The sequence below is a fragment of the Loxodonta africana genome, chromosome 13, assembly GCF_030014295.1.
Source record: "Loxodonta africana isolate mLoxAfr1 chromosome 13, mLoxAfr1.hap2, whole genome shotgun sequence".
Taxonomy (NCBI): domain Eukaryota; kingdom Metazoa; phylum Chordata; class Mammalia; order Proboscidea; family Elephantidae; genus Loxodonta; species Loxodonta africana.
This window is the reverse complement of record NC_087354.1, coordinates 31652100-31679332: the sequence shown is the minus strand read 5'-3', so window position 1 is coordinate 31679332 and position 27233 is coordinate 31652100. Positions and strand designations below refer to the sequence as shown.

The 27233-nt window shown below is 45.9% G+C and overlaps 1 protein-coding gene across 3 annotated transcripts in view; it reads right to left on the bottom strand.

Annotated features, from left to right (window-relative positions):
* Positions 1–220: 220 nt before the first annotated feature.
* SLC28A1 (solute carrier family 28 member 1) overlaps positions 221–27233 on the bottom strand; it is a 53246-nt gene continuing 26233 nt past the window's right edge. For 2 of the 3 annotated variants that reach the window (XM_064267172.1, XM_064267173.1), the window contains exons 8-17: positions 25030–25110; positions 22762–22842; positions 19653–19778; positions 10278–10408; positions 8658–8826; positions 8290–8487; positions 2283–2364; positions 1448–1546; positions 1253–1364; positions 221–989 (exon numbers count right to left, since the gene is read on the bottom strand). In XM_064267172.1, the coding sequence (XP_064123242.1) occupies positions 917–989; positions 1253–1364; positions 1448–1546; positions 2283–2364; positions 8290–8487; positions 8658–8826; positions 10278–10408; positions 19653–19778; positions 22762–22842; positions 25030–25110 (1152 nt within the window). In that variant the 3' untranslated portion in view covers positions 221–916. The remainder of the gene's footprint in view (positions 990–1252; positions 1365–1447; positions 1547–2282; positions 2365–8289; positions 8488–8657; positions 8827–10277; positions 10409–19652; positions 19779–22761; positions 22843–25029; positions 25111–27233) is intronic. The other variant, XM_064267174.1, reaches the window with a different exon arrangement.

The window sequence follows — 27233 nt, the reverse complement described above, 5'->3', positions numbered from 1 at the left end:
CAACTATGCATCTAAAATTAATGGGCACACCAGCCCAAAAGCAAAGACCAGAAGGCAGGAAGGGACAGGAAAATTGGACGAATGAAAATAAAGAACTTGAGGTCAAGAAGAGGAGAGTGTTGACGTATTGCAGGTTTGGCAACCAATGGCACAATACAATTTGTGTATTTATTGTTTAATGAGAAACTAATTTACTCTGTAAATTTCACCTAAAGCACGCACACAAAAAAGGTTCTTAAGGTCAAATAAATTTGGCAAATGTCTCATATCGTATTCACGTCAGTTGCTGACAAGTCCACAGTAAAGCAACCTGTCTAGCTTTATTTAGCCCAGTGCTTTCCAAACCTATTTGATTGTGGAATCCTCTGAATCTGGAGGAAGTGTTCCACAGGACACCAGTTTGGGAAGGGCTATGGGGGAAGGCAGTGGGGGAGTCCCTGCAAGTACAGGGAGGATTCTCCAGAAGAAATTGTCTGTTGGGGTAAACCACAGAGAGATCCTAGAGTCCAGGAGGGGGAGGCCAGAGGCTGAGAGGGAGGAGGCTGAAAGGTCAGTGATAAGGGGAGGAGGGGTTTGGGTGAGGGTCCCACACAGAAGGAAAAGTTGCATGTGAGAGACCCCAGAGGGGAAGGGAGAATGGAGAAGAACAGGGCACTATTCAGATATGGAGATGAGAGAGGAGGCAGCAGAGGTGACCGTGAGAATTCACATTTTGAGAGGTAGAAAATGGGACAGCAGAGGGGTGCAGGAGTGGGAGAGTTCCTTCATTTACTGACTCTCTGCCCGCTCTGTCCACGTCTTCTTCCTGATTGTGTCTGAGTTGGGTCTGAGGCCCTCACAGCTTCCAGAAGGAGAAGCCTGGACAGGGGAAGGTGGGGGCAGCTGCTTCCAGGAGGCACAAAGATACTCTGTTCTTCTATGCACAGGTCGTGTGGTTGTAAAATCGACAGCAGTTACCCAAGGCCTCTGCGCTGAAGTTGGGGCTGGTGCTGAAAAAAAAGCAAAGGCTGCAATCTGAGTGCCAGGCCTGGCCCTGCTGACCGACAACAAGCTGAGTAACCCTGGGAAGGTTGCTCCTTGTCTCTGGTTCACTCCCTCCTCTCCAAGTTTGGTCCATGAGCCCCCACTTCCTCCTCCTCTGGCCATAGTCATGACGTTTCTACCCTCACCAAAGCCATCCCCTTGGCACATGGGTCTTCTGCACCCTGACTCACTGGGTGTCCTCCACTTCCCCCACAGCCCAAGCTCTCACCTCTGGAAGGCCTCACGGCAGCACTGGTACACCTCAAAGCTACTGCTGCTGAGGGTCGTGTTCAGGAGGGACACACAGTCAACCTCAGCTTCCCTGGGCACATAGAGAATCCCTATGGAGAGAAAGCAGCAGGCGGGCAGGGCCTATCCTCCCAGCCCCCCACCCCCAGGGCCCTGGGACCAGGCCCGCACTTACCTGCCACACAGGCGTTCACCAGGGACACACAGGCCCCAGTGAAAAGCGCCCGGAGCACTATCTGGGAGAAGTCACTCTTCCGTTGAGGGACCAATGAAGCTGCGAGCAATGGGAGTGCTCAGAGCCAAGGACACCACATGCCTCTCTGCCCACTCTCTGGGACTCTGGCTGCATCCACTGACCCCCTTTCTGTTCTGGGTGTTTAGGGGAACAGCCCTCGTTGGTCTGGCTCAGGCCCCTAGATAGCACATGCTCAATACACTACTGGTGGCAGATATAGGGGAAACAACAGGAATTAGGAGTCAGGCAGACCTGGGATTAAATACAGGTTCAGCTGCTTAGTAGTTGAGTGACTTGGACTATCGCTTCACCTCTGCAAGACTCAGTTGCCTTCTCTGTAAAATGGGATGATTATATAACCAGGCAGTGTGATGACAAGGAGTGGAAATGTTATTTGTGAAGAACTGAGGCTCTGGGCAGAGCCCCCTTCCCAAGGCCCTGCCAGGCCTGCCTGCCTGTCCCTTGTGGATGTGGGAGTTGGCAGACCAAAGCCTCAGGGAGACAAGACAGCGCCACACCTTCTACCCCTCCCCAGGCCCCTGAGCCAGGCTCGGCCTAAAAGGCCAAGATGCTAACATCTTGGGCTGCTCTCAGCAGCAGAGAATTCATGGAATTCTAGAATGGGAGGAGCCTCCAGGGCCATATTGCTTAGCCTCTTCCTTAGGTATATGGGATAACTGAGGCCTACAAGTCCCCAGCAAGTTCTTTTAGAGCCAGGACTGAAGTCCAGGCTCCTGACTCTCCAGGAGGCTAGGGAGACCCCCAAAAGACTCACTCAGGCCTCCCAACATGATCCCAATGGAGCTGAAGTTGGCAAATCCACAGAGGGCGAACGTCGTGAGGATTTCTGCTCTGATCTAAAAATACAGATGAGTGAGGAGTGCCTAGCCTTAGACGGCACGGGAGTATCCCCACACCACCCAGGTCCCCTAGCCTCGATTTTATTCCTTCCTATGTATCTTGGGCCTTTGAAACCCTCTGTGTGACCCCTCCCAGGCCTTGCATACCAAAAAAAACTAAACCCATTGCCATCGAGTCAATTCCAACTCATAACAACCCTATAGGACAGAGTAGAACTGCCCCATAGGGTTTCCAAGGAGCAGTTGGTGGATTCGAAATGCTGATCTTTTGGTTAGCAGTGGAGCTCTTAACCACAGTGCCACCAGGGCTCTAGGCCTTGCATATTCACCTCAAAATCAGTTCAAGCTGCGTCACCTCAAAAACTCAGCCACCACCCTATCTGTCCTTTAACCACTTATCTTAATTACAGCCTTCTGAGTATGATTCAGGCATGCCCTGTCCTCACTTTGGTCCAACCAAGCTTCAAGCTCAGGGGGGTCTTGTGAATGGCCCATTCCCCCTGCCAACTCTCCGGAGTCTCCAGCTTCTGTCTACTGTGAACGCTCTCCTGCTGAGATCTCTCAGAGGTGCTGCCCTGCCAGAGTGGAGGGTGTGTGAAAGAACAGCTGCAAATATTAAGAGCCAAAATGGAACAATTTTGGGGGAAAATTTGCTTAGACTCACACCTTACACCCTATGTAAAATTAATTTGAGATTATTGAAACAGGTAAATATTAATATCATAAACATCAATTAATAGAAAATACAGGATAGTAATAATAATTGTTATCATTTTGGAGAGGTGCAAACAGGCTCAGAGAGGTTTAGTAACTGAGAAAGTTTACACAGCAATAAGGTGACTGTGTCAGAAATCAAACTCAGTTCTGTCTGGCTTCAAAACTCATGTTCTTAACTACTTCACCAAATTGGGGAATTTAACACAAGATCTAGACTGGAATAACTTTCTAAGCTTAGAAATAATAGAAAAAAAAAAAGGAAAAGATTTGGCATCAAATCTGTCTCAAAAAATAAATCACTGTACACAAAATGAAAATTAAAAAAAACACTGGGAAAAGTATACGTAGGAAACATAACAGAAGGGGGTTAATGTCTTTATAATATAAAAGTTTATACAAATTGATGGGAAAATATTAAGGCCTGCATCTCCATTTCTTTCCCTATAACCATGCGCCATCCAGCAGCCTGAGTGATCTTCTTAAAACATAAAATGTCAGATCTTCAATAACTTCCTAGTGTTCCTTGCCCTGTACCATTCTTCCTCATGATTACCACTTACTCTAGCCGCACTTACCTCTTCTCTCAGTTCTCTGTATATACCAAGCTCTTTCCCACCTCAGGGCCTTTGCACACACTGCTTCCTCTGCCCTGACTATTCCTTCCCAGACTTTTCTGACTGGCTCCTTCTCTTTGCTCCAATATGGCCTAAATGCTGCACCTCAGGGAGGACTTTTCTGACCAGCCCAGCCAAGGAAGGCCCCGCACTGTTCTCCCTTGTTTATTTCTTTCTAGAACTTACTACAATTTCTGGCTATTTTATTTATTTTCTTGCAGTCTTTTGTTTTGCCTGTGTCTCTCACTAGATATAAGTTCCATGAGGCCAGGTGACATCTGTCTAATTTTCCTTCCTAACCCAAGTGGTGCAGTGGTTAAAAACCCATGGCTGCTAACCAAAAGGTCGGTTCAAATCTACCAGCCGGTCCTTGGAAACCCTATGGGAAAGTTCTACTCTATCCTGTAGGGTCGCTGTGAGTCGGAATTGACTAGTTGGCAATGGGTTTTAATCCTAGGGTACCTGGTACCTAAAATGTCTCGACAAACACTTGAAGGAATGAAATTCATCGAAAGAGGTCCTAAGGGAGAAGGAGGTGTACCCTCAGCCTCATCTGAGGAGGGGGTGAAACGAGAGAGGAGAATAAGGAGTGAGGGGAAACTTGTGATTTTTACTTCATATGAACATTAAAAAAACAAAACTAAAGAACACATTCCTTTGTGATTTGAAAACATAATGCAAAAGAGAAGAAAAAAGATTTAGTGTTAAAAGTCCCTAGTAACCACTCTTATTCAACATTGTGCTGGAGGTCTTAGCCAGAGCAATTAGGCTAGATAAAGAAATAAAGTGCATCCAGATTGGCAAGGAAGAAGTAAAAGTATCTCTATTTGCAGATGACATGATCTTATACACAGAAAACCCTAAGGAATCCTCCAGAAAACTACTGAAACTAATAGACGAGTTCAGCAGAGTATCGGGATATAAGATAAACATACAAAAATCAGTTGGATTCCTCTACACCAACAAAAAGAACATTGAAAAGGAAATCACCAAATCAATACTATTTATAGTAGCCCCCAGGATAATAAAATACTTAGGAATAAATCTTATCAGAGATGTAAAAGACCTATACAAGGAAAACTACAAGATACTACTGCAAGAAACCAAAAGAGACCTACGTAAGTGGAAAAACATACCTTGCTCACGGATAGGAAGACTTCACATTGTAAAAATGTCTATTCTACCAAAAGCGATCTATAGGTACAATGCAATTCCAATCCAAATTCCAATGACATTTTTTAATGAGATGGAGAAACAAATCACCAACTTCATATGGAAGGGAAAGAGGCCCTGGATAAGTAAAGCATTCCTGAAAAAGAAGAACAAAGTGGGAGGCCTCACTCTACCTGATTTTAGAAACTATTATACCCCCACAGTAGTCAAAACAGCCTGGTACTGCTACGACAACAGATACATAGACCAATGGAAGAGAATTGAGAATCCAGACATAAATCCATCCACATATGAACAGCAGATATTTGACAAAGGCCCAAAGTCAGTTAAATGGGGAAAAGACAGTCTCTTTAACAAATGGTGCTGGCATAACTGGATATCCATCTGCAAAAAAATGAAACAAGACCCATACCTCACACCATGCACAAAAACAAAGTCGAAATGGATCAAAGATCTAAATATAAAATCTAAAATGATAAAGACCATGGAATAAAAAATAGGAACAATGCTAGGAGCCCTAATACATGGCATAAACAGTATGTAAAACATTATCAACAATACAGAAGAGAAACTAGATAACTGGGAGCTCCTAAAAATCAAACACCTATGCTCATCCAAAGACTTCACCAAAAGAGTAAAAAGATGACCTAGAGACTGGGAAAAAATTTTTAGCGATGACATTTCCAATCAGCACCTGATCTCTAAAATCTACACAATATTGCAAAAACTCAACTACAAAAAGACAAACAACCCCATTAAAAAATGGGCAAAAGATATGAACAGGCAATTCACTAAAGAAGACATTCAGGTAGCTAACAGATACATGAGGAAACGCTCATGATCATTAGCCATTAGAGAAATGCAAATCAAAACTACAATGAGATTCTATATCACTCCAACAAGGCTGGCATTAATCCAAAAAACACATAATAATATATGTTGGAGAGGCTGTGGAGAGACTGGAACACTTATACACTGCTGGTGGGAATGTAAAATGGTACAACCACTTGGGAAATCGATTTGGCACTTCCTTAGAAAACTAGAAATAGAAGTCCCATACAACCCAGCAATCCCACTCCTTGGAATACATCCTAGGGAAATGAGAGCCTTTACATGAACAGATATATGCACACCCATGTTCATTGCAGCACTGTTTACAATAGCAAAGAGACAGAAGCAACCAAGATGCTCATCAACAGATGAATGGATAAATTATAGTATATTCACACAATGGAATACTACCCATTGATAAAGAACAATGATGAATCCATGAATCATTTCATAGCATGGAGGAATCTGGAAGGCATTATGCTGAACGAAATTAGTCAGTTGCTAAAGGACAAATATTGTTTAAGACCACTGTTATAAGAACTCAAGAAACAGTTTAAACAGAAGAAAATATTCTTTGATGCTTACGAAAGGGGGGGAGGGAGGGAACGAGGGAGGGAGAGGAGTTTTCACTAATTAGATAGTAGACAAGAACTATTTTAGGTGAAGGGAAAGACAACACACAATACAGGAGAGGTCAGCACAACTGGACTAAACCAAAAGCAAAGAAGTTTCCTGAATAAACTGAATGGTTCGAAGGCCAGTGTACCAGGGGCAGGGGTTTGGGGACCATGGTTTCAGGGGACGTCTAAGTTAATTGGCATAATAAAATCTATTAAGAAAACATTCTGCATCCCACTTTGGAGAGTGGCATCTGGGGTCTGAAATGCTAGCAAGCTGCCATCTAAGGTGCATCAATTCATCTCAGCCCACCTGGACCAAAGGAGAATGAAGAACACCAAAGACACAAGGTAATTATGAGCCCAAGAGACAGAAAGGGCCACATAAACCAGAGACTACATCAGCCTGAGACCAGAAGAACTAGATGGGGCCCGGCTACAACCGATGACTGCTCTGACAGAGAAAACAACAGAGAATCCCAGAGGGAGCAGAAGAGCAGTGGGATGCAGACCTCACATTCTCGTAAAAAGACCAGACTTAATGGTCTGACTGAGACTAGAAGGACCCCGGGGGTCATGGTACCCGGATCTTCTGTTAGTCCAAGACAGGAACCATTCCCAAACCCAACTCTTCAGACAGGGATTGGACTGGACAATGGGATAGAAAATGATACTGGTGAAGAATGAGCTTTTCAGATCAAGTAGACACATGAGACTATGTTGGCATCTTCTGTCTGGAGGGAAGATGAGAGGGCAGAGGGGGTTGGAAGCTGGCCGGATGGACATGAAAAGAGAGAGTGGAGGGAAGGAGTGTGCTGTCTCTTTAGGCGGAGAGCAATTGGGAGTATATAGCAAGGTGTATATAATTTTTTGTATCAGAGACTGACTTGATTTGTAAACTTTCACTTAAAGCACAATAAAAATTAAGGAAAAAGAAAGTCCCTAGTAACCCAAGAAATGGCACTTAAAACAATGAGCTTTGATTTCCCATTAAAGTGGAATACTCAGTGCTGTGTCATGTGTGGAGAAACAAAGGCCCACAGGCAGAGCGGGTGGGAATTTCAGGTGCCACAACCCTTTGGGGAAGTTCCTGGCAGCATCCACACCAGGACTCATGCCATGTGACTCAGCCACCCCATATCTGGGAAGGCTGCTATGATCCAAGAGGAGAAGAACGTTCTAGGCACAAAGATATTCATTTCTACAATGTGTGTAATTCAAAAAAATGGGGTTAACCTGATTGACTCAACAGCAAGGGATTGGTTAAATATGTTAGGCTATATATATTGAAAATGATGCTTATGGCATAATATTAAGTGGGGGTGGGGGGGAAGCTGGCTACAATACAGTGTGGATTCTATAATGACAACTATGTAAACTCTAAAAAAATGAAGAAACTGCATAAAACAAAAATAAATGAGATTACAGGTAATTTTTTCATTCTTCTCTAAATTTTCGGTCATGTTACATAGAACTGTTGTTATTTTAGAAAAGTTAATTTTGTAGAGTTTTTACAGTTTTTTAAAATAAATTTAACAGAAAGAGGAAACCCATGAACAGAATCTGTGTAATAACAGCAAACGTGGTGGTGAGGTCTCCCACTCTCTCTTTTAGCTCACTGGACACTCACATGTATTCCTTTGGGATGGATATGGCAGGAATTACATCCCTGTTTTCCAAAAGAAGAGATAAGGTGCAGTGGCTGGCCCATGGCCAACCAGTGAAAAGTGGCCCATCTAGAGCTAGATCTCAGATATGTTTTCTCCTGCACTTCAGCCGTGTAAGAGGCCTCGAGAAAGGCAGCAGCAAAGCCTGAAGCCATCTTGTCTCCAAGGGCAATGGGAAGTGTGAGGTTAAGTGTATCTCAGTGTGTCTCAGCCAGGCCCAGGGAGTTGGGGCAGCAGCTGCCAAGAGGCCTTGGGGGTGGCTGTGTTACCCCCTTACCGCAGGGAGGAGACAGGGATACTCACGGAGATCCACTGCTTCCTGTCACCAACCCACTCCTCAGCCCCTGCGAGGCGGCGCTGCTTGTACTGGGAAAGCTCCTGGTAGGCCACAAACTCATTCAGAAACAGCTTCGTCCCCAGTAGCTCTGCCACCACTGAGCAGTCCTCCCAGGCCACACCCATCATGAAGGCCACAGGCCGCAGGACATAGGAACAGATGAGCTGAGAGTGGAAGAGCAAAAGTAGCTGGGATCTAGGGTTGGGCCTGGATGCTGTAGGGGCTCTGACACTGCCCAGGTGGGGTTCTCCAGACCACAGACCATGTCCACCGCCCATGCCCACCAACCAGGACCATCCTCTCCACAGGCTGAGGTGGGTCTCTGGAATCATACCTCGAAACTGAGCCCCTGGATGTCCACCATGCCCCCCAGCCAGGAGAGGGCAGCATTGATGAAGGCCAATGCTGCCAGGAAGGCAATCAGGTTAGCTGCAATGTTGGCAATGACCTTTACTGAAATGGAAGCCCCGCTGCTGGCTGCTTCTAAGACATTCTGTGCATCTCTGTTGTTGGGAACAAGAGGGATCCTTATTGGCCTATCCTCAAAAACTGCAGGGGTTCCATCCTATAGGCCTAAAAAGGAATCTTGGGAAGAGCATTTAAGAGACGAAAGGGTCCTTGTTTCCCTCTGATGCCCATAATCTGAGAAAGGAGCCGGTCCAAGTGCTAGGATTAGGCCCAGATTTCTACCACTGCTTCCCACAATACAGAAGCCATTAGCCACCTTGACTTTTGAACACTCGAGATGAGGCTGATCTGAATTGAGATGTATTGTAAGTCTAAAATACACACAAGATTTTGGAGATTTCGTATGAAAAACAGAATGTAAATATCTCATTAATAATGTTTCATATGATTACAAAGGAGCCTTGGTGGTGCAAATGGCTAAACACTCAACTGCTAACCAAAAGGTTGGCAGTTGGAAACCACCGAGCACCTTCAAGAGAGAAAGGCCTGGCAATCTGCTCCCATAAAGATTACAGCCAAGAAAACCCTATGGGGGCAGTTCTACTCTGTCTCACGGGGTTATTACGAATTGGAATCAACCTGACGGCAACTAACAACAACATATTATTTTTATACGTTGAAATGATAGATTTGGATTAAAAAACTAAAAAAAAAGTTTTTTTTATACATTGGGTTAAATAAAATATACTATTAAAATTAATTTTACCTGCTTCTTTTTACTTTTTTAAAGATGGGAGCCCTAGTGGTGCAGTGGTGAAAGCTATCGACTGCTAACTGAAAGGTCGGCAGTTCAAAACCACCAGTGGCTTAGTGGGAGAAAGATGTGACAATCTGCTTCTGTACAGATTTACAGCCTTGGAAACCCTATGGGATCTCTATGAGTCAGAATCAACTCAATAGCAGTGGGTGGGTATTAGAAAATTTAAAAAATTACACACATGGCTCACCTTACATTTCTATAAGTCAGCACTGCTCTAAACATTCAGGAAGCTGTGCCTATGCATCCCCAAGCACATTTTCCAAAAGTGGTGCTTTTCAACATATTTTAGGACTAAATATTATATAACGATCATTAAGACTCTGATGAAGAGATGTTAGAGGAGGCAGGCAGATGAAATCAAGGCCGGAGCTCAGTATAGGACTGACACACACTGATGGGCAGAACGCCAGGCTTGTAGAGATGCTGGCATGGAGCCTGTGTGACCCTCTTCAGCACACACACCAGGCCACATTCCCAAGGACCAGGCCACGCTCCCTGCCTTGACCAGCCCGTTGTTTCCTGCTGCTGGTCAGAGACTGGAAATTAAGATGTAGGAATTGGAGTCTATGCTTTCGAAAGTGAAGACACCACCAGGGCAGTGAAAGAAGAGAGGGGGCCCTGGGCTTGGGGGGAGACAGTGATGAGTAGGGAAAGTACGGCCTACTGCTACCCGCCTCCTCTGCTCCTGCCCCCCCAGCCCTCTGCAGGCCTTCCTACCGCACTTACCCATAGGTCAATTTCACCCCTTCCTCACTCCTAAACTTGGACTCCTCCACCTCCGGGTAGACCAGCTTGGAGAGTGCCAATGCACAAGGAGCGGCCATCACAGACGCAGCAATCAAGGAGGCGGCATCAATCTGCAAGAGTGGGGATAAGGCTTACAAGGGGTAATCCAAGGAAATGCTGGGGCCAGGGCAACAGGTGGACATGTGTACTCTGCTCTGCTGGTATGTCATCACCACCATTACTGCTGTCATTGTTATGGATAATAATACCTCACATGTGTAAAGAGTCATAACCTCATATTTCCCCCCTCGTACTTCTGTAAGTTAGGCAGGGCAGGTATTGTTATCTCCATTTTATAGACAGGTATTGTTATCTCCATTTTATAGACAGGTAAACTGATCCAAAAGGATGAAATATGACTCAGCCAAGATAAAGGAAGAGAAGGAATTAGAACCCACAGTGTCTTTGGCTCCAAGTTCAAGGCTCTTCCTTCCTTTCTAGGCAGTCTCCCTTTGACCACTGATCCAAGGCCTGGTTTCCTGTTAGCTGAGGGATTTCTGATGGTATCAATCAAAGCTCACAAAACCTGAGAGTTGGGATGGACCTAATTTGTGTCCCAATTCAACCTTTTACTAACGGAAGAAAGTACTCCTTCTATAGCATCCCACCTTGAGTACTTACTGTGACAGGCAGCTCATCACATCCACTCCCGTGGTAGTTGTTGTTAGCTGCCGTTGGGTCAGCCACCAACTCATGGTGACTCCATACACAACGGAATGAAACGATACCTAGTCGTGCACCATTCCCATGAGTGGCACTGGATCAGACCATTATGATCCACTGGGTATTTATTGACTGATTTTTTTGGAAGTAGATTGCCAGGCCTTTCTTCCTAGTCTGTCTTAGTCTGGAAGCTCTGCTGAAACCTCTTCTGTATCATTAGCAACATGCAAGCCTCCACTGACGGACGGGTGATGGCTACACATAAGGTACACTAGCTGGGAATTGAACCCAGGTCTCCTACATGAAAGGTGAGAATTCTACTACTGAACCACTAGTGTCTCACACTCCTGTGGTTAGGGAGATTTTTCTCAGGAAATCTGCCTCCTATAGCAGCCACCTTTGACCCTGGGCCCACCCTGTAAGAGCCCTCCCCGGCAAGACGGCACAGCAGTCTCAGCCCTTGAGAGTCTTCCTTCCTGAACTTTCATGCTCACTATGCCCCTAATCCCTTGCTTCCCTGTTCTCTTCCACAGAGAAAGATGGGACACTTTTCCCCCCATGACTGTATTATTTACCAAATGGGAAAATTAGAACCAACCCTAACATCTAACAGTGGGGGAATGGCTAAGCATTGCCCTGCTGCCATTGAAAACAATGGTTACCAAGCCTTCACAATACCATGGGGGAAATGTCTACAAAATTAAATATAGACCATAAACGCAAATGTGGAGGGGAAAAAAAAAAAAAACCTGTGCATAAATAAAAGACCAGAAAGAAACACACTAAAATTTAAACAAATGGGCCGTCCCTGGCTAGTGGGGCCATGGGTAATTTTCTTTTCTTTCTTGTGATGCACCGAATTACTTAATATGACCCTTCTAGCTATAGTTTTTGTGACTCACACACAGTGATTGGGTAGGACTATGCAAATATGTTTTACAGAACCTGGGATTGTTATGTGTCAATTTAGGTGGGTCATGATTTTCAGTAGTTTGGCAGTTACATAATGAAGTAATTTGATACTAATGTAAAGATGTAGTCAGTCTCCATTTTCTGGTCTGATGTGATTGTCCTCCATTTGTGATCTGATGTAATTATCCTTCATTTTGTGATGTGTTATACCTCCATGCCTCTGGCTATGGTCCCATTTGGGAGTGAGTTATCTGTTATGTTGATGAGGCAGGATTACAGTGGGGTGTATCTTTTTTTTAATTATCTTACTTTAGATGAAAGTTTAGAGAACAAACTAGCTTATTATTGAACAATTATTACATGTATTGTGTTGTGACATTGGTTACCAACCCCACATGCCAACACTCCTCATTCCTGACTTTGGGTTCCCTATTACCAGCTTTCCTGTCCCTTCCTGTCTTCTAGTCCTCGCCCCTGGGCTCATGTACCCCTTTAGTCTCGTTTTGTTTTATGGGCCTGTCTAATCTTTGGCTGAAGGGTAAACCTCGAGAATGACTTCATTACTGAGGTAAAAGTGTGTTGGGGGGCCATACTCTTGGGGTTTTTCCAGTCTCTGTCAGGCTGGTAAGTCTGGTCTTTTTTTGTGAGTTAGAATTTTGCTCTACATCTTTCTCCAGCTCTGTCCAGGACTCTCTATTGTGATCCCAGTCATAGCAGTCGGTGGTGGTAGCCAGGTACCATCTAGTTGTGCTGGACTCAGTCTGGTGGAGGCTGTATAGTCGTGGTGTATTAGTCCAGGGTGGGATGTATCTTGAGTCACCACTTTACTAGAGGGTATGACCCAAGCCACCACCCTTACCCCAGTTACCACCCTTATTCAAGTCACACCCTTGAACCGCCTCTCAAGTAAGGGGAGTTTCCTTTAGGGTATGGTCTGCATCCAACACATATGAATGTGCTGGCAAAGCTCTCTCTCTCTTGCTCTGAATCCTGCATCCAGCTTATCATCATCTGACCTTTGGTTCTTGGAACTTGAGCCAGTAGCCTATCGTCTGACCTGATTTGCTGGCTTCTGCAGCCTGGTGAGCCAGCAGCTTGTCGTCTGACCTGGTGATTTGGGTTCATCAGGCCGTGCAACCATGTGAGTTAAAGAAGCCCCCAGCCTAACACCTGACCCACAAATTTGGGACTTGTCAGCCTCCACAACCATGTGAGCCATTCCTTTGATGGTTCGTGAGTTCTGTGAGATGTTGTAGCAAATGAGGGAACCCAAAGACAGAAGGAGAGTACTGAGGGGAGGAGGAGTAGTTGATGTTAGAGATGATGGAGTAGAACAGCAGCTTGGAAAAGCTGGACATTTGGGACATCTTCAACCTCTGCCTCATAGGAACCAACTTTGTGCAAATCCTTCTAAAAGACATTATTTTTACATTTCTGCTTTTTGGTATCTTTCAAAATGTCCACAACAACATATACTGCTTTCATAAACAGAAAAGTAAAGTAGATTTTCTCCTTAAAGCCTATAATAAACCAAACTTAGTTCTTAAGTTTTAAATAATAAGGGGGGAAAAAAAAAAAGCAGAGTGAGGGAAGCTTAACCTACATATTCCAGCTAATAAAAGCAGAGGAGAAACCCGTGAAGGCACTTACTTATCATCTTGGAGAAGTGCCAGGAACTGCTGATGAGGACCAGGCCCACGAAGGCTCTAAAGCCCATGCAATACCCTTCTTTTGTTCTTCTCTTCTTTCTTAAACCCTGGATGCTGCAAATGGTTAATGGGCTTGGTTGCTAACTGAAAGGTTGGAGGTTCAAATCCATCTAGAGATGCTTCAGAAGAAAGGCCTGGAGATCTAATTCTTAAAAATCAGCCCCTGAAAACCCTGTGAAGTGTAGTTCTGTTCTGACGCATGGGGTCACCAGAAGTCAGAATTGATTCAACTGTAACTGTTTTCTGTCCTTTCAATGAAGCAGAGAACCCCTTAAAACATGAAACAAGAACCAGCACTCCCTCCCCCTCATCATGGCACTGGGCGTTCAGGCCCAGGATCTGCTCCTTGTTGGATCAAGTCAGCCTTGGGCTGTCTCCTCTGGGTTTTCTAGGGTGAGGTCCGGTACTCCACCTGCCTCTACCTTGGCTGCCCAGCTCCAGCGGGGATAGTGCCACACCCTGAATCTTGGGATTCTTCTTCCACTAGCCAGGACCTTTCCTTTCCTCCAGCTTGGAGATGACATCTGGTTTGTAAACTCAAGTCCAGCATGGAACACACCCTGCAGCTTCACATTCCTGGATGGTGTCCTCTGATTGGGCCAGCTGTGGCCACAGCTATAATCCCCTGGCTGAGTCACCCCTGCTCATCTTAGAAAGGGCTGAGTCCTGCACAGGCAGGCCTCCCTGGAGTGCAGGGCCAGCCATACACAGCCTCCTTGCTCCCAGCCACCCTTCAGAGTGGTGACATCCCCAGGCCCGCCTCCCACGCATGAGGGCAGAGACGTTTTCTGTTCTAGCATCCCACAGCCCACTTTTGCCCGAGGCCCTCCCCTCTCTGCCCCAAAGGTGTACTGTGTGAAAAGGACCAGAGTATAAGAGCACTCGATTTGAATTTTCAAAAGGAACTTTTCCAAGAAAGGAAATAAATCCAAAGCATAAAATAGGCCAGCTTCAGAAGGACAGCTTTCTGAACTTGTATCAGAAAAAGAACCACCACTTCTCCAGTGCTGTGCTAAGTGTTTTCACCTGTTGTTGCATTTACAGAAAAACCTGCAAAAGCCAGAAACTGTGTGAGGAGGAAACCTCTCATGGAAGGAAAACTCAAATATTTTCCACTAAGACAAGCTGTAGGAAAGCGTAAGACTGCACCCTGTCAAAGGCAAAAAACTTGCAAGACCCAGAAGAACATGGCAGTCCCAATGAGTTCTGGTTCTCACAGGTTTCATTTAATTCTTGCTCTGCTATGAGGTGGGTAAAAATTCTACGCATTTTACAGATGTGGAAACTACCTCGCTCGGCCCTGCTCAGGACCTCACACACCCTGTCCTTGAGGCCCCTGTTCTTGCACAACTCATCAAGGAACATGGGTGGTCAACTCCCTCCACCTCTCACTGCCCAGTAGTGCCCTGATGTGCCCATGGGAACCGCCCAAGGCACACGTCTAGGCCTCCTCTCACAGTGGCCCCTGAGCCAGACAGCTGAGTAGACAGACCGGTTTCTGGGGTGAGTAGGGAGAGAGCTGGTGTCTACTCTAGTAGAGCCTCTGAAAAAGACAGTGAAAATGGAGCTGTATGTGGAGGTCACAAAGAAAGGATTCAGTCAAGTGACCCATGGAAACTCAGCCCAGGGAAGAAGGTCTAGACCAGTACCATCCAACAAAAATATAATCTGAACCACATAAGCAATTTAAAATTTTCTAGTAGCCACACTGAAAGAATAAAAAGAAGTAGGTGATGTTAACTTTAGTAATATATTTTATTTAACCCAATCAATATGTCCACAATTTTCTCTTTCATCCATGTTATCAACATAAAGGTTGTTAATGAAATATTTTACTTTTTTTTTCAGCACTAAGTCTCATGGCACATCTCATTTCGGATGAGTCACATTTCAAATGCTCCGGATATGGCTGGTGGCTACTGTATTGGACAGTGCAGGTCTAGAAATATCTGAATATTAGCAATGGAAGGGGTGAGGGCAAAGGGTAGGGACCGATTACCCAATAAGCAAGGTATGCACGGGTTTACTTGTGCTTACTTACTAATCTGTAGTGCACAATTCCACCTGTTTTTCACCACATCTTTGAAATTGTGCACTACAGATTCGTAAATACAATCAAGCTTGTGCATATCTTGCCTACTGGTCATCTATCCCTGGCAAAGGGAGCCAGAAGTTGAGCAATGAAGAAAAAGGTCTTGAGAATCCGGGAGCTTGGAAGAGAGAGCAAGAGGGTCAGGGCTGAAGGCAGAGACCAAGACACTGTGAGGAAAAGGCTGAGGCAAGAGGGGAGAAGGTAGAAAGAAGAGGCTCTTGGGAGAGGGTTGTGGGGCTGGTCCAGTGGTGGCCAAGAGTCAGCAGGGGGCAGGAGAGAGCTTCTCTGGAGGCCAGATGGGGCAGCTCTGGAGGCTGGTGGGAGGGAGGGAAGATGGTCTGTTTGGTGCTTTTCGCCTGGGCCAGCTATGGTTGTGGCCCAGGTCTTTCAGACCAGGGAGCTGTAAACTTTGAAACCATCCCAGACCTTCAGCTAATAGTGAACCAGCCCTTGTATTAGTGGCCAAAGGGAGACAACCTAGAAGGCGAAAGAAAAACCTTGAGCTTGGAGCCAAAGACACCATGGGTTCTAATTCCTTCTCTTCCTTTTTCTTGAGCGAGTCATATTTCATGTGCTTGGGCTTCCATTTCCTTTTCTGTAAAATGAGGATAACAATACCTGCCCTGCCTAACTTACAGAAGAACTAGGGGGAAAATATGAGGTTCTGTACATACAGGCTGTGACTCTCTACACACACAAGATGTTATCATGAATATCAATGACAGCAGTAACAACAATGATGCCTTACCAATGGGTAGAGTATACATGTCTTCCTGCTTCTCTGGCTGTATCTCTGATCCTGGCTGCCCCCGCTTTGGAGATTCTGTGGCACTAAAGGGATGTGGACACCCAGCCCCTTCATTTGGGAGGCCAGACTGCCTGGGGCTGAGGCCACACTCTGGCCTGAAAAGGGAAGGAAGAGAGAGGCTGAATTTCAAGACAGATTGTGGAAAAGCTATGCATTCTTTCGGTATTTTAGTCCCTACAGCAGTGCTCATGTGATCAGAAGACTAGCAGGAGATATTCTATAATTGGCTATAGGACCCACAGCAAGTTTAAGACATTTCAAGTCCCTAAGTCCTGAATCTGGAGCCCTGACCGTGCAGAGGTGGGGAGGGAGGGGAGGACTGAGTTTTTGAGGTGACACAGCTTCCGCAAGGCCTGGAGCCCTGGTGGTATTGTGGTTAAGAGATTGGCTGCTAGCCAAAAGGCTGGCAGTTTGAACTACCAGCTGCTCCTTGGAAGCCCTATGGGGCAGTTCTACTCCGTCCTATAGGGCCGTTATGAGTCAAAATCGACTCAATGGAAATGGGGTTTCTTTGGTTAAGTTCTAAATAAGGAACCCTGGTGGCACAATGGTTAAGCGCTCAGCTGCTAATCAAAGATTGGCAGTTCAAACCCACCTAGTGGCTCTGAGGGAGAAAGACTGAGCAATCTGTTCCCATAAACATTGCGGCCTAGCATACCCAATGGGGCAGTTTTACTCGGTCACACGGGGTCTCTATTGCACCTAACAACAACAATAGGTCCAGAATATATGGCACCTCCTCCCCTAATATGTTTGTTGTTGTGTGACATCGAGTTGACTTTGACTCATGGTGACCCTATAGGACAGAGTAGAACTGCCCCATAGGGTTTCCTAGGCTGTCATCCTTACAGGAGCAGATCGCCAGGTCTTTTCTCCATGGATCCACTGGTTGATTTGAACTGCTGACTTCTCATTTAGCAACCGGGCACTTAGCCACTGTGCCACCAGGGCCACTTCCCCTGATATGTAGTGCCAAATAAAATCAATACTCAGCCATGAAAAAAGTTTTAGAAACAAAGTTCTGGTCTTTCATTTTAGAAATGTCAATTTTTTTCCAGAAACAATTGGCAGTGGGGTGGGTGGGGGGTACAAGCTCTGAAGAGCCCTTCCTAGGCCTTGGTAAAGACACGGCATGATGATCTCAAAAATTCTAGATGCGAGGGCACCAGGCCAGAGTACAAAGCCCCAGCGCCAAGGGCACTCTCAGAAAGTTGCACAGCACACAGCTCTGCTTGGGCAGCCCTATGGGGATGTGGAGCTGAGCTGACTGGTGTGGCCAGGTGTCCTGAGTGAGGGAGGGACTGAGGTACAGCCTGGCTTATCCTCTCATCCACTGCCCTGCCACCCCCAAGGACAGAGACGAGAGACAGGTAGAATTCGGGACAAGAGAAGTGGTTTGTTAGTTGCCATTGGGTCAGCTCTGATTCATGGCAACTCCATGTACAACAGAACCAAACATTGCCCAGTCCTGTGCCATCTTTAGGATCGTTGGTATGCTTGAGTCCATGGTTACAGCCATTGTATATTTTGAGTGCCTCTCAGTCTAGGGGACTCATCTTCTAACACTATCTCAGAAAATTTTCTTTTGTGATTCATAGGGTCTTCATTGGCTAATTTTCAGCAGTAGGTGACCAGGCCTTTTTTCCTAGTCTGCCTTAGTCTGCAAGCTCCACTGACACTCGTGCACCTGAGTGACCCTGCTGATATATGAAACGCCACTGAAATAGCTTCCAGCATCAGAGCTACAAGCAAGACTTTCACCACACGCAAGGTTTTTCGCTTTTATTAGTCAGCTCTGTCAACCTTCTCTTTACGCTTCTGAATTTCCTGTCATGCTCAGAATGTTATAAGAAGAAAGCAGGTTTCAGAAAATATGGGTAGAAATACTTCATCTTTAGGAAAAAAGAAAGCAAATATATTTGTATTCAAATATCTATACTTAAATGACTGTATAGACAGAGAAAGACCTGGAATGACCTAAGTCGGTAGTTCTCAAACCTGTGTGAGCATCAGAACCACCTGGAGGGCTTGTTAAACCCCACCGCCCAGAGCTTCCGGTTCAGCAGAAATTTGCATTTCTGACAAGTTCCCAGGTGATGCTGTTGCTGCTGGTCTGGGCATCACACTTTGAAAACCACTGTTCTAAACTATTAAAAGTGATCACCCATTGGAAATCAGGATGAAGAAGAAAAAAAACTTGTTATTTTTACTTTATTCACTTCTGCAAGAATTTCTTTGGTAGTTAAAAATAAATAAATAAAGATCTTTGAAGATATGGATGTGGCAGCACAAATGTAAGTGTTTTTGAAATGCAAAGCGTTATCACCAGGCGCTTTGCGGAGAGAAGGTCCCTGGGCGGCCGAGGGGGTTTGCGACTGGCTGCTAACGTACAGGTTGGTGGTTTGAACCCACCAAGCCGCACTGCGGAAGACAGTTCTGGCGATCCACTTCCGTAAAGGTTACAGCCGAGAAAACGCTGCAGAGCAGTTCTACTCCGTAACACATGGGGTCGCTACGAGTGGGAATCAATTCAACAGCAATGGGCTTGGTTACTGGGTTCTCAGGGCACACATATAAAGATCTAACTTGGCCCGCCCTGCAGTGGTGTTGTGGTTGGTTTATGGGCCTGAGTCACGTCACTGGAATTTGACCTGGAAATGCATTGTCCTCGGAAAGCTACACAAGCAATAATTTAGGGGCAGAGAGCATGTGGGAAGGAGTTGGAGGGGGGATAGGATAAATCTCCAGGGACAGCCTAAGTGAAAGACTATGGTGACGTGAGCACATTTTAGAGTCAGAATGATCTAGACTCCAATCCTGGCTCTGGGCATGCCACTTACTCTCTCTGAGCCTCAATTTCCTCATCTGTAAAATGGGGGTATTAAAATCCCTGAAACATTGCCTGGTAAACAGAAGGTGGTCAGGTGGTACCTCCTCTCATATCAAAGCAGCCCAGCTTCAGGCTGCAGCCTCCCTTCGGGCTGCAGCCCCGCTTCAGGCTGCAGCCCCGCTTCAGGCTGCAGCCCACCAAGGAGATCCCAGGGCAGCTCTGCCTAGGAGCTGCATGGGGCTCCCACAAAGGTGAGTTTCAGGTTCTTGGCCTGGCCAAGCAGAGGAAGGGCTGTACATACCCCAAAGGAGATGTAGGCACCCAGCATGCTGCCAGCAATGGTGGCGTAGCCTCCAGTCATGACAACGTGGACCTCAGAGAGCGTCATGTCTGCCAAGTAGGGCCGGATCAGGAGAGGAGCCTCAGTCTGCAAACGAAAAGATGTCAAGACTCCAGAGCTGGCCAGGCCAGGCCAGGCCAGGGACATCCCCCTCTCTGGGGAGTAGGACAGTCATAGTGAGTGTCAAGGCATCCCAGGGGGCAGGGAGGACCATGATCTGTACTTGGCTTGCCTTTCTGACCCTTAGCATCAGCCAGCCTCTGGAAGGACCATCATCCCTCCCCCTTGGCCTGATAAGGTCCCAGGGTTGAATGTCCCCCACGTGCCAGGCACCCCACTAAGCATCTCACATACATGACTCTCAGGCTTATGAGATAACCATGGTGATCTCCATTTTCCAGGAGAGCAGAGGCTCAGAGAGATTCAAAGAATTACCCCTGCTCACTCAAAGGGCCTAACCCCAGACCTGAACTTTTGATGAAGCCATGGGGATTGCCAAGAAAAGGGAGCTGGGACATTAAATGGTGTGTTTACTTCAGGGCCTCTGGGGAAGCCTAGAGTCATTCATTCATTCAATAGTTATTCGAGCACCTACTATGTGCCAGACACTGTTCAACAACATAGGGGTACAGGGGTGAACCAGATAAAGGCCCTGCCCTCTTTGAATGCACATCCTGGAAGTGGTGAGGAGGACATGGGGGAAGAAACGGGGGGAGGTGGGGGGGGAGGGGTGAGGAACAGATCACCGACCAGAAATTAAATAAACACTGTAACGTTCCAAAAAAACCAAACCCATTAGAGCTGAGTCAATTCTGACTCATAGCAACCCTATAGGACAGAGTAGAAGTGCCCATAGAGTTGCCCAGGAGCGCCTGGTAGATTCCAATTGCTGACTTTTTAGTTAGTAGCTGTAGCTCTCAACCACTATGCCACCAGGGTTTCCGATGTAGCTTTATAAGGTGATAAAAGCCATGAAGACACCAGAGAGAGAATGTCTGGAGGTTCAGGGTATTTAAAACAGAAGAATCAGCAAAGGAGGAGGTGGAACTTGAGCAGAGGCCTGAAGGAGCCAAATATAAGGCAAGGTAGCGGAGCATTCCAGGCAGAGAGAACAGCAAAGACCCAGAGGCAGGAACAGACTTGGCAAGTCTGAGGAACCGTAAAAAGGCCAGTGTGTTCCGCAGAGGGAGCAGCACCACAGGTCAAGGTGGCGGGTCTGGCAAATCAGGGTAAGGAAGAGCACAGGTTTGTCTAAGTAGAGGGTGGCATGATCTGATTGTGTTTTTAAAGGGTCACTCCAGTGTCATGTGTAGAATGGATAGTAAGGGAAGGAATGGAAGTAGGGAAAACAGGTAGGTCTCAAGGTGACAGACAGTGTGACATGGAACAGCATGGTGGCGGCAAAGGACAGGATGGGCAGCAGGGCAGGTCTGGGATACAATGTGGATTCTGAGCTGATATGACTTGCTGACCAGTTGGATGTGGGGGTGAGAGAGGCAGAGGAAGAAAGGACGGCGACACCACCATTTTTGTCAGAACAACTGGGTAGGGGATGTTACCAGTTACTGAGCAGGGAAAGATGTGAGGAGGTGTGGTTTTGCCGAGCGAGGGAATCAAAGGCTGTGTTTGGACTTAGTGAATTCAGTTTGAGGGACCCACTAGATATCCAAGTGGAGGCTGAGGAGGCAGATGGACATGTCAGAATAGAGTTCAGGGGGGAGGTGAGGATGGCAGATCTGGACCTGGGAGACATTGAAAGTGTTGAAAACCAGGGGGCTGATGCAGTGCCCTAGGGAGAAAGGGTGGACAGAGAAGAGAAGAGAGCCCAGGACTGCCAGCAACTAGAGGTTGAAATGATTGATGCTGCTAATCCCTGAAGGCCCCACTGCCTCCCCATGGGGGAAATAAGGCTGAGACCCAGGGGCCTAGGTCACCTTGAGCAACAACTTGTCCAAAGCTAATTTGCCTTGTGAGTGCTTCACCTGACCCAATGTCGAAAAACCAAACATATTGCCATCAAGTCAATTTGGACTCATAGCGATCCTATAGGACAGAGTAGAACTGCCCCATAGGGTTTCCAAGGAGTGGCTAGTGGATTCAAACTGCCAACCTTTTGGTTAGCAAGTCAAATGCTTAACCCAATGTCATAGTTACCTAAAATTTGTAGTTTTCTTGGTTAAAAAAAAAAAAATTCACATTTGTAGTATATCATATAAAATAAGTGCTTTTGTATTGCCAGTGTCCTTTTCCTCTTTTGCCTCATTTTGAACACTTTAAGGGGCTTTTGAACAACTGGTCTGTGAACATGTCTTTCTTAACTGACTAAACAAAACATTGAACTGCTCAACAATCAATACACTTGTACCATAGCTTAAAAAAAAAAAAAAAAAAGATGCAAATAGTCTTCAAAGTGTCCGAAACTGCTTAATCAAATATGACATCTTTTGACAAGTGTGTCTCTTGGTGACTCAAATGTGAGGCAGATGGTCCAGGACAGATCCTGGAATAGTCTCCAAAGGAGGGTCAGGGCCTTCTGAAAGGGTCTCACTCGGACCCTATAGGGTCTTCAGGGTCACATTTACTTTGGAAAATGCATTTTCAGAAAGGGAGAGAAAAAAAAAGACAAAATGATGTTATGGAAAGAACCCTGGCCAGGAGGGAGAAGACATGGATTCTAAGGCCTGGCTTAGAATTATGAGATCTTGGCCAAGGTGTTCCCATTATGTGAGCCTCAGTTTCCTCATGCTTAAAATGAGAAAGTTGGACTCCCTCTGTGAGTCAGAACCAACTCAACGGCAATGGGTTTGGCTTATTTATTATTTTTTTTTGGTTAAGCTGATGAAGACAGACTAAACCTAGCATGATAGGAGATGCCAGACAGATGCTGTCCCCCGGCATAGCCTAAGCAAAAAAAAAGCAAAGTGCTCCCCAAATCATCCTTGGGACAACAGCCTGGGAGAAGGTTCAGACAACTCGCTCTTGACTGAATCCAACCTCCAGGAACCAGGGCACATCACCCTCACCAGGGATGCTGCTGATGAGCATGAGGGTAGGAGACTGCAGGACCCACCTGGCTCACGAAGATGTTCCCAGCCACACTAAGAGTCTCAGTGGCTGTAGTGCCCATAGTGACCTGCATCAGCCAGGCAATCTAGAAGGAAGCAGGGCACTCTTGTGAGCTGGTATCACCAAGCACCAGAGTCAGAGCCAGGGCAGGAAGTAGTTCACAAGTCTCCCCTCCAACTCCCAACCCAGCATAGGATCCCTCACCTACATTTCTCCAAAAGGCCCTTCATCTTCTCCCTCCACATTTCCATTGACTGGAGCTTACCACTTCCCAAGGCCGCCCATCCCACTTAGGGATGGCTTTGATCTTTACAGTGGAGCTTCTAAAATGTGTGTCCTCAGTCTCCATGCTAAAAGGATTCCCTGGTCATAACACATTTGGAGATTTCTGTGTACACACACCCTCTGTGGGTACGCACACCCCTCATGCGCACACACACACATGCCCTGCACATGCACACTCCTTGTGGGTACACATACCCCTTGTGCGCACACACACCCCTGTGCACACACGCTCCCTCTGTGCATACACGTGCCCCCGTGTGCACACATGCCCCCTGTGCACACACACACCCCATGTGGATACATATACCCCTGTGCATACACATTGTGTGTATACCAATACATATGAGCTTAGTAAAGGCTCTGAGAAGTCTAGTGCCTATTATAAAAAAAAAAAAACTAGCTTCCCAAAAATATTTGACCATGGAATCTCTTTTCCTAGTAACATTCATTAACACGCTGTGGAGCTAGAGTTTTGTGAAAGAGGCTTTAGAAAGCACTATATTAGAAAGTTCTCCCTTTTAATCAAGAGGAAATCTGCTTCCCTGTAATTTCTGTCCACAGCTGGGACCTCTCAGGCTGCCCTTTCTCTAATTGCTCTTCTGCAAGAATTTGAAGATAGCTATTCTACTTCCGGAAACCCTGGTGGTGTAGTGGTTAAGAGTTCAGCTGCTAACCAAAAGGTCAGCAGTTCAAGTCCACCAGGAGCTCCTTGGAAACCCTATGGGGCAGCTCTACTCTGTTCTATAGGTTGCTAAGTGTCGGAATTGACCCAAGGGCAATGGATTTGGTTTGGTTTTTTGGTTATTCTATCCCCAGAATAGGAGTCCCTCGGTGGTGCAAACAGTTAACATGCTTGTGCTAACTGAAAGCTCAGAGGTTCAAGTCCACCCAGAGGTGCCTCTGAAGAAAGGCCTGGATATCTACTTCTGAAAAATCAGGCATTAAAAACCGTATGGAACACAGTTCCACTCTGACATACACAGAGTCACTGTAAGTTGGAGTCAACTTGATGGTGACTGGTTTTATCCCACTCCTAACCTCCTCCACCCCAGCCTTCTCTTGCCCAGGTCCTACTTCCTTCAAGCATTCTATGAAGGGTATGGTTTCAAGCCCTTTCACTCTCCTGATTACACTTCAGTTTGTCGTAGCCCCTTAGTTGAACACATTCTCCAGTGTTGGGGACTACCCCCTCCCTAATGTCATACACCGTGTACTTTTAACATAACTGTATGTTGTTTTTGCATTTCTGGCAGCCACCAACTGGTGCTGGTTCATTCCAAGCTCAATCAGCTAAAATCTAAAAATCTTTCTCCAGGTCCCATGCTGTCTCCTGCATCCTGGTTTTATGCAGCAGACTTTATGAATGTAAGCCCAGGATTTGACATTTATACCAGCTAAATCTGGTCAATGCAGCCCACTGCTACCATCTCTCAAACTCTTTTTGGTATTTTTTTTTTCCCCTAACACTTCTTCTGGTGCGGCCTCAAGTCCTCAGCCTTCCCTCCCACAAAGACCACATTGAATTTCGGTACAATTTCTCCTTAGTATCAAAACAGGAGACTGAAAGGATGCTTGGTTAGCAGTAGATTTTGGGAGGGTGTAGGCCCTGTGAGCAGAGGACTATGGGAAGGTAGGGACCTCAGGAGCAAGGGATTCTGGAATGGTCTAGAACTTAGGAGCAGATGATTCTTGGAAGGTATGGGCCCTGGGAGCAAGGCATTCTGGGAGGGTGTGGACACTGGGAATAAGGGATTCTGGGAGGGTGTGGGCCCTGGCAGCATGGAATTCTGGGAGGGTATGGACCCTGGAAGTAAGACTTTCTGGGAGAGGGTGAACCCTAGGAGGAAGGCATTCTGGGAGGGTGTGGTCCTTAGGAGCAAGGCATTCTGGGAGGGTGTGGACTCTGGAAGTAAGGCATTCTGAAAGAGTATGGACCCTGGGAACAGGGAATTTTAGAAGAGCCAGGACATGGCTATTGGGAACTCACCTTCAGGATCACCCACTGCATGAGGCCCACATAGTAGAGAACTGACATGACACAGCTGAAGAAAACAATGATGGGTAAAACCTGCCAGGAAAGAAAGTATATGAAGACCCCAGGTTAGAGGCAGACAGTGGTAGGAGGCCATGTAGATCCCAGGAGACTCCAGATAGCCCACTTGCCACTCAGAGGTGTGGCATAAGGATAAGGAAAGAATCTCTGAGTTCAGTGCATGAAATCACAGGTGTCCTACATATGGGGACTCTTTGAAGCTACTTCTCTCCTCTCTTTCCCTCTAAATAATGACCACCCACCCACCAGGTCATCCTTCCATCTCCCCTCAGCATGGATGAGACCCTGTGCTGTGTTACAAAGAGCCTGGATCCACATAATTTAGTACCTGCTCCTGTGTTTGTAAGATGAGAATAAAAATGCCTATCTCTGGGAGTTGTTGTGAGGGGTAAGGGGGCTGGCTCAGAGAAGTACCTTGCACAGTGTCCACCCTCCTCAGTGAACTCAATCCCTGGCCTATGACTCTGGTCCTAACTTCTCTCAGGTGCTTCAAGCCTGAGTGAGGAGACCCTCATCTTTCTGGTGTTCTGTCTCCATGCAGTGCCAACAAGTTTAGAATTGGACTCACCATGGACCTCCAACTAGAATCACCTCCTGTCACCCTGTTTCCTGTTATCAGGTTAACACTTCATTCACTCCCAGTCTCATCACTTCTTCCTTCACAACTTCTCTCACATCCATTCCCTCCTCTCCAGGCCCATCACCCCATTTGGTGCTTATTTACAGCAGTTTGACTTATAATAACAAAGTCTAGTAGCAACGTAAATGTCTTTCCATGGAGGACTAGTCTAATAACCTTTGATATGACCATATAACAGTGTACTAAAAAGTCATAAAACATGAATGAGGACATTATCCAAGGACAGATATGTAATAAGTCCCTGGGTGGTGCAAGTGGTTAACGTGCTCAGTTGCTAACCGAGAGGTTGGAGGTCTGAGTCCACCCAGAGGCACCTAGAGAGAAAGGCCTATGGAGCTACTTCCAAAAAAATCAGCCAGTGAAAACACTATGGAGACTGAATTTCAAATCCTCATGGACTCTAGAGTTTCTGGAGCCATGAAGGCTGAAGGAACCCCTAAAACTATTACCCTGAGATAATCTTTAAACCTTAAACCAAAAAAATCCCCTGCAGTCTTCTTAAAACCAAACAATAGTTTAACTTAACTAGTAAAAAATGTCTGCCTTGAGCATTAAGCTCTTTTAAGAACTACATATATGGGATCCAAGTAACAACAGCAACTCAAAAGATTAGCCAGGAAACTAGGGGCAGTAAATTTGTGTTGATGAGGGAGGAACAACTCAGAAAAGGAGGGTGAGAGTGGTTGCACAACTCGAAGAATGTAATCAATGTCACGGAATTGTACATGTAGAAACAGTTGAATTGTATATTTTGTTGTGTATATTCTCAACAACAACCAAAAAAAACAAAAACAAAAACAAAAAAAACACCATGGAGCATACTTCTACTCTGAGGCACATGGGGTCACCATAAGTCAGAGTCAACTCAGTGGCAACTGGTTTCTTAGAGAATGGAATGATTTGTAAGATAGGTTGTTAAATGAAAAAAGGAAACACGCAGAATGGCATTATATGCTATTATCTGTGTAAAAATAAGGATGTGTGTGTTCTTATAAGGGCTTGGAACAGCTTTAGAAACATACGCAAATGAATGGTGCCTTGGGGAGGGAACTGGGTAACTTGGGGGTCAGGGGCAGAGGAAGACTTACTCTTTACCACATATCCTTTGGCACTGTTAGAATGTTTGCTCTATTCAAGTGTTATCTGTTCCAAATCATTTTAAAATAATACGCCATGCAGAACTGGCAATAACATGGGGCATTCTTAAGCTAAAATGTTAAATGGGAAAGTTGGAATTAAAAGCATAGAAAAAAAAGGTGGGAAGGGGGTATACTCAGTCAAAGTAGTTGCTTCTGAGTGTTGGAACTATGGAAATTTTATTTTCTTTATTTTTGAATTTCTCATTTGTTCCTATATTTTCTTATAATGGGAAGAATTTTCTCTGGGAGGGGTATAGGCAGAAGAGAGGTTTGGGGGAAGACTATGAGTTTGGTTTTGAACTTATGGAGTTTGAGATGCCCATGGAATATCCTAGTACAATGTTGAGGGGGCAGTTGGA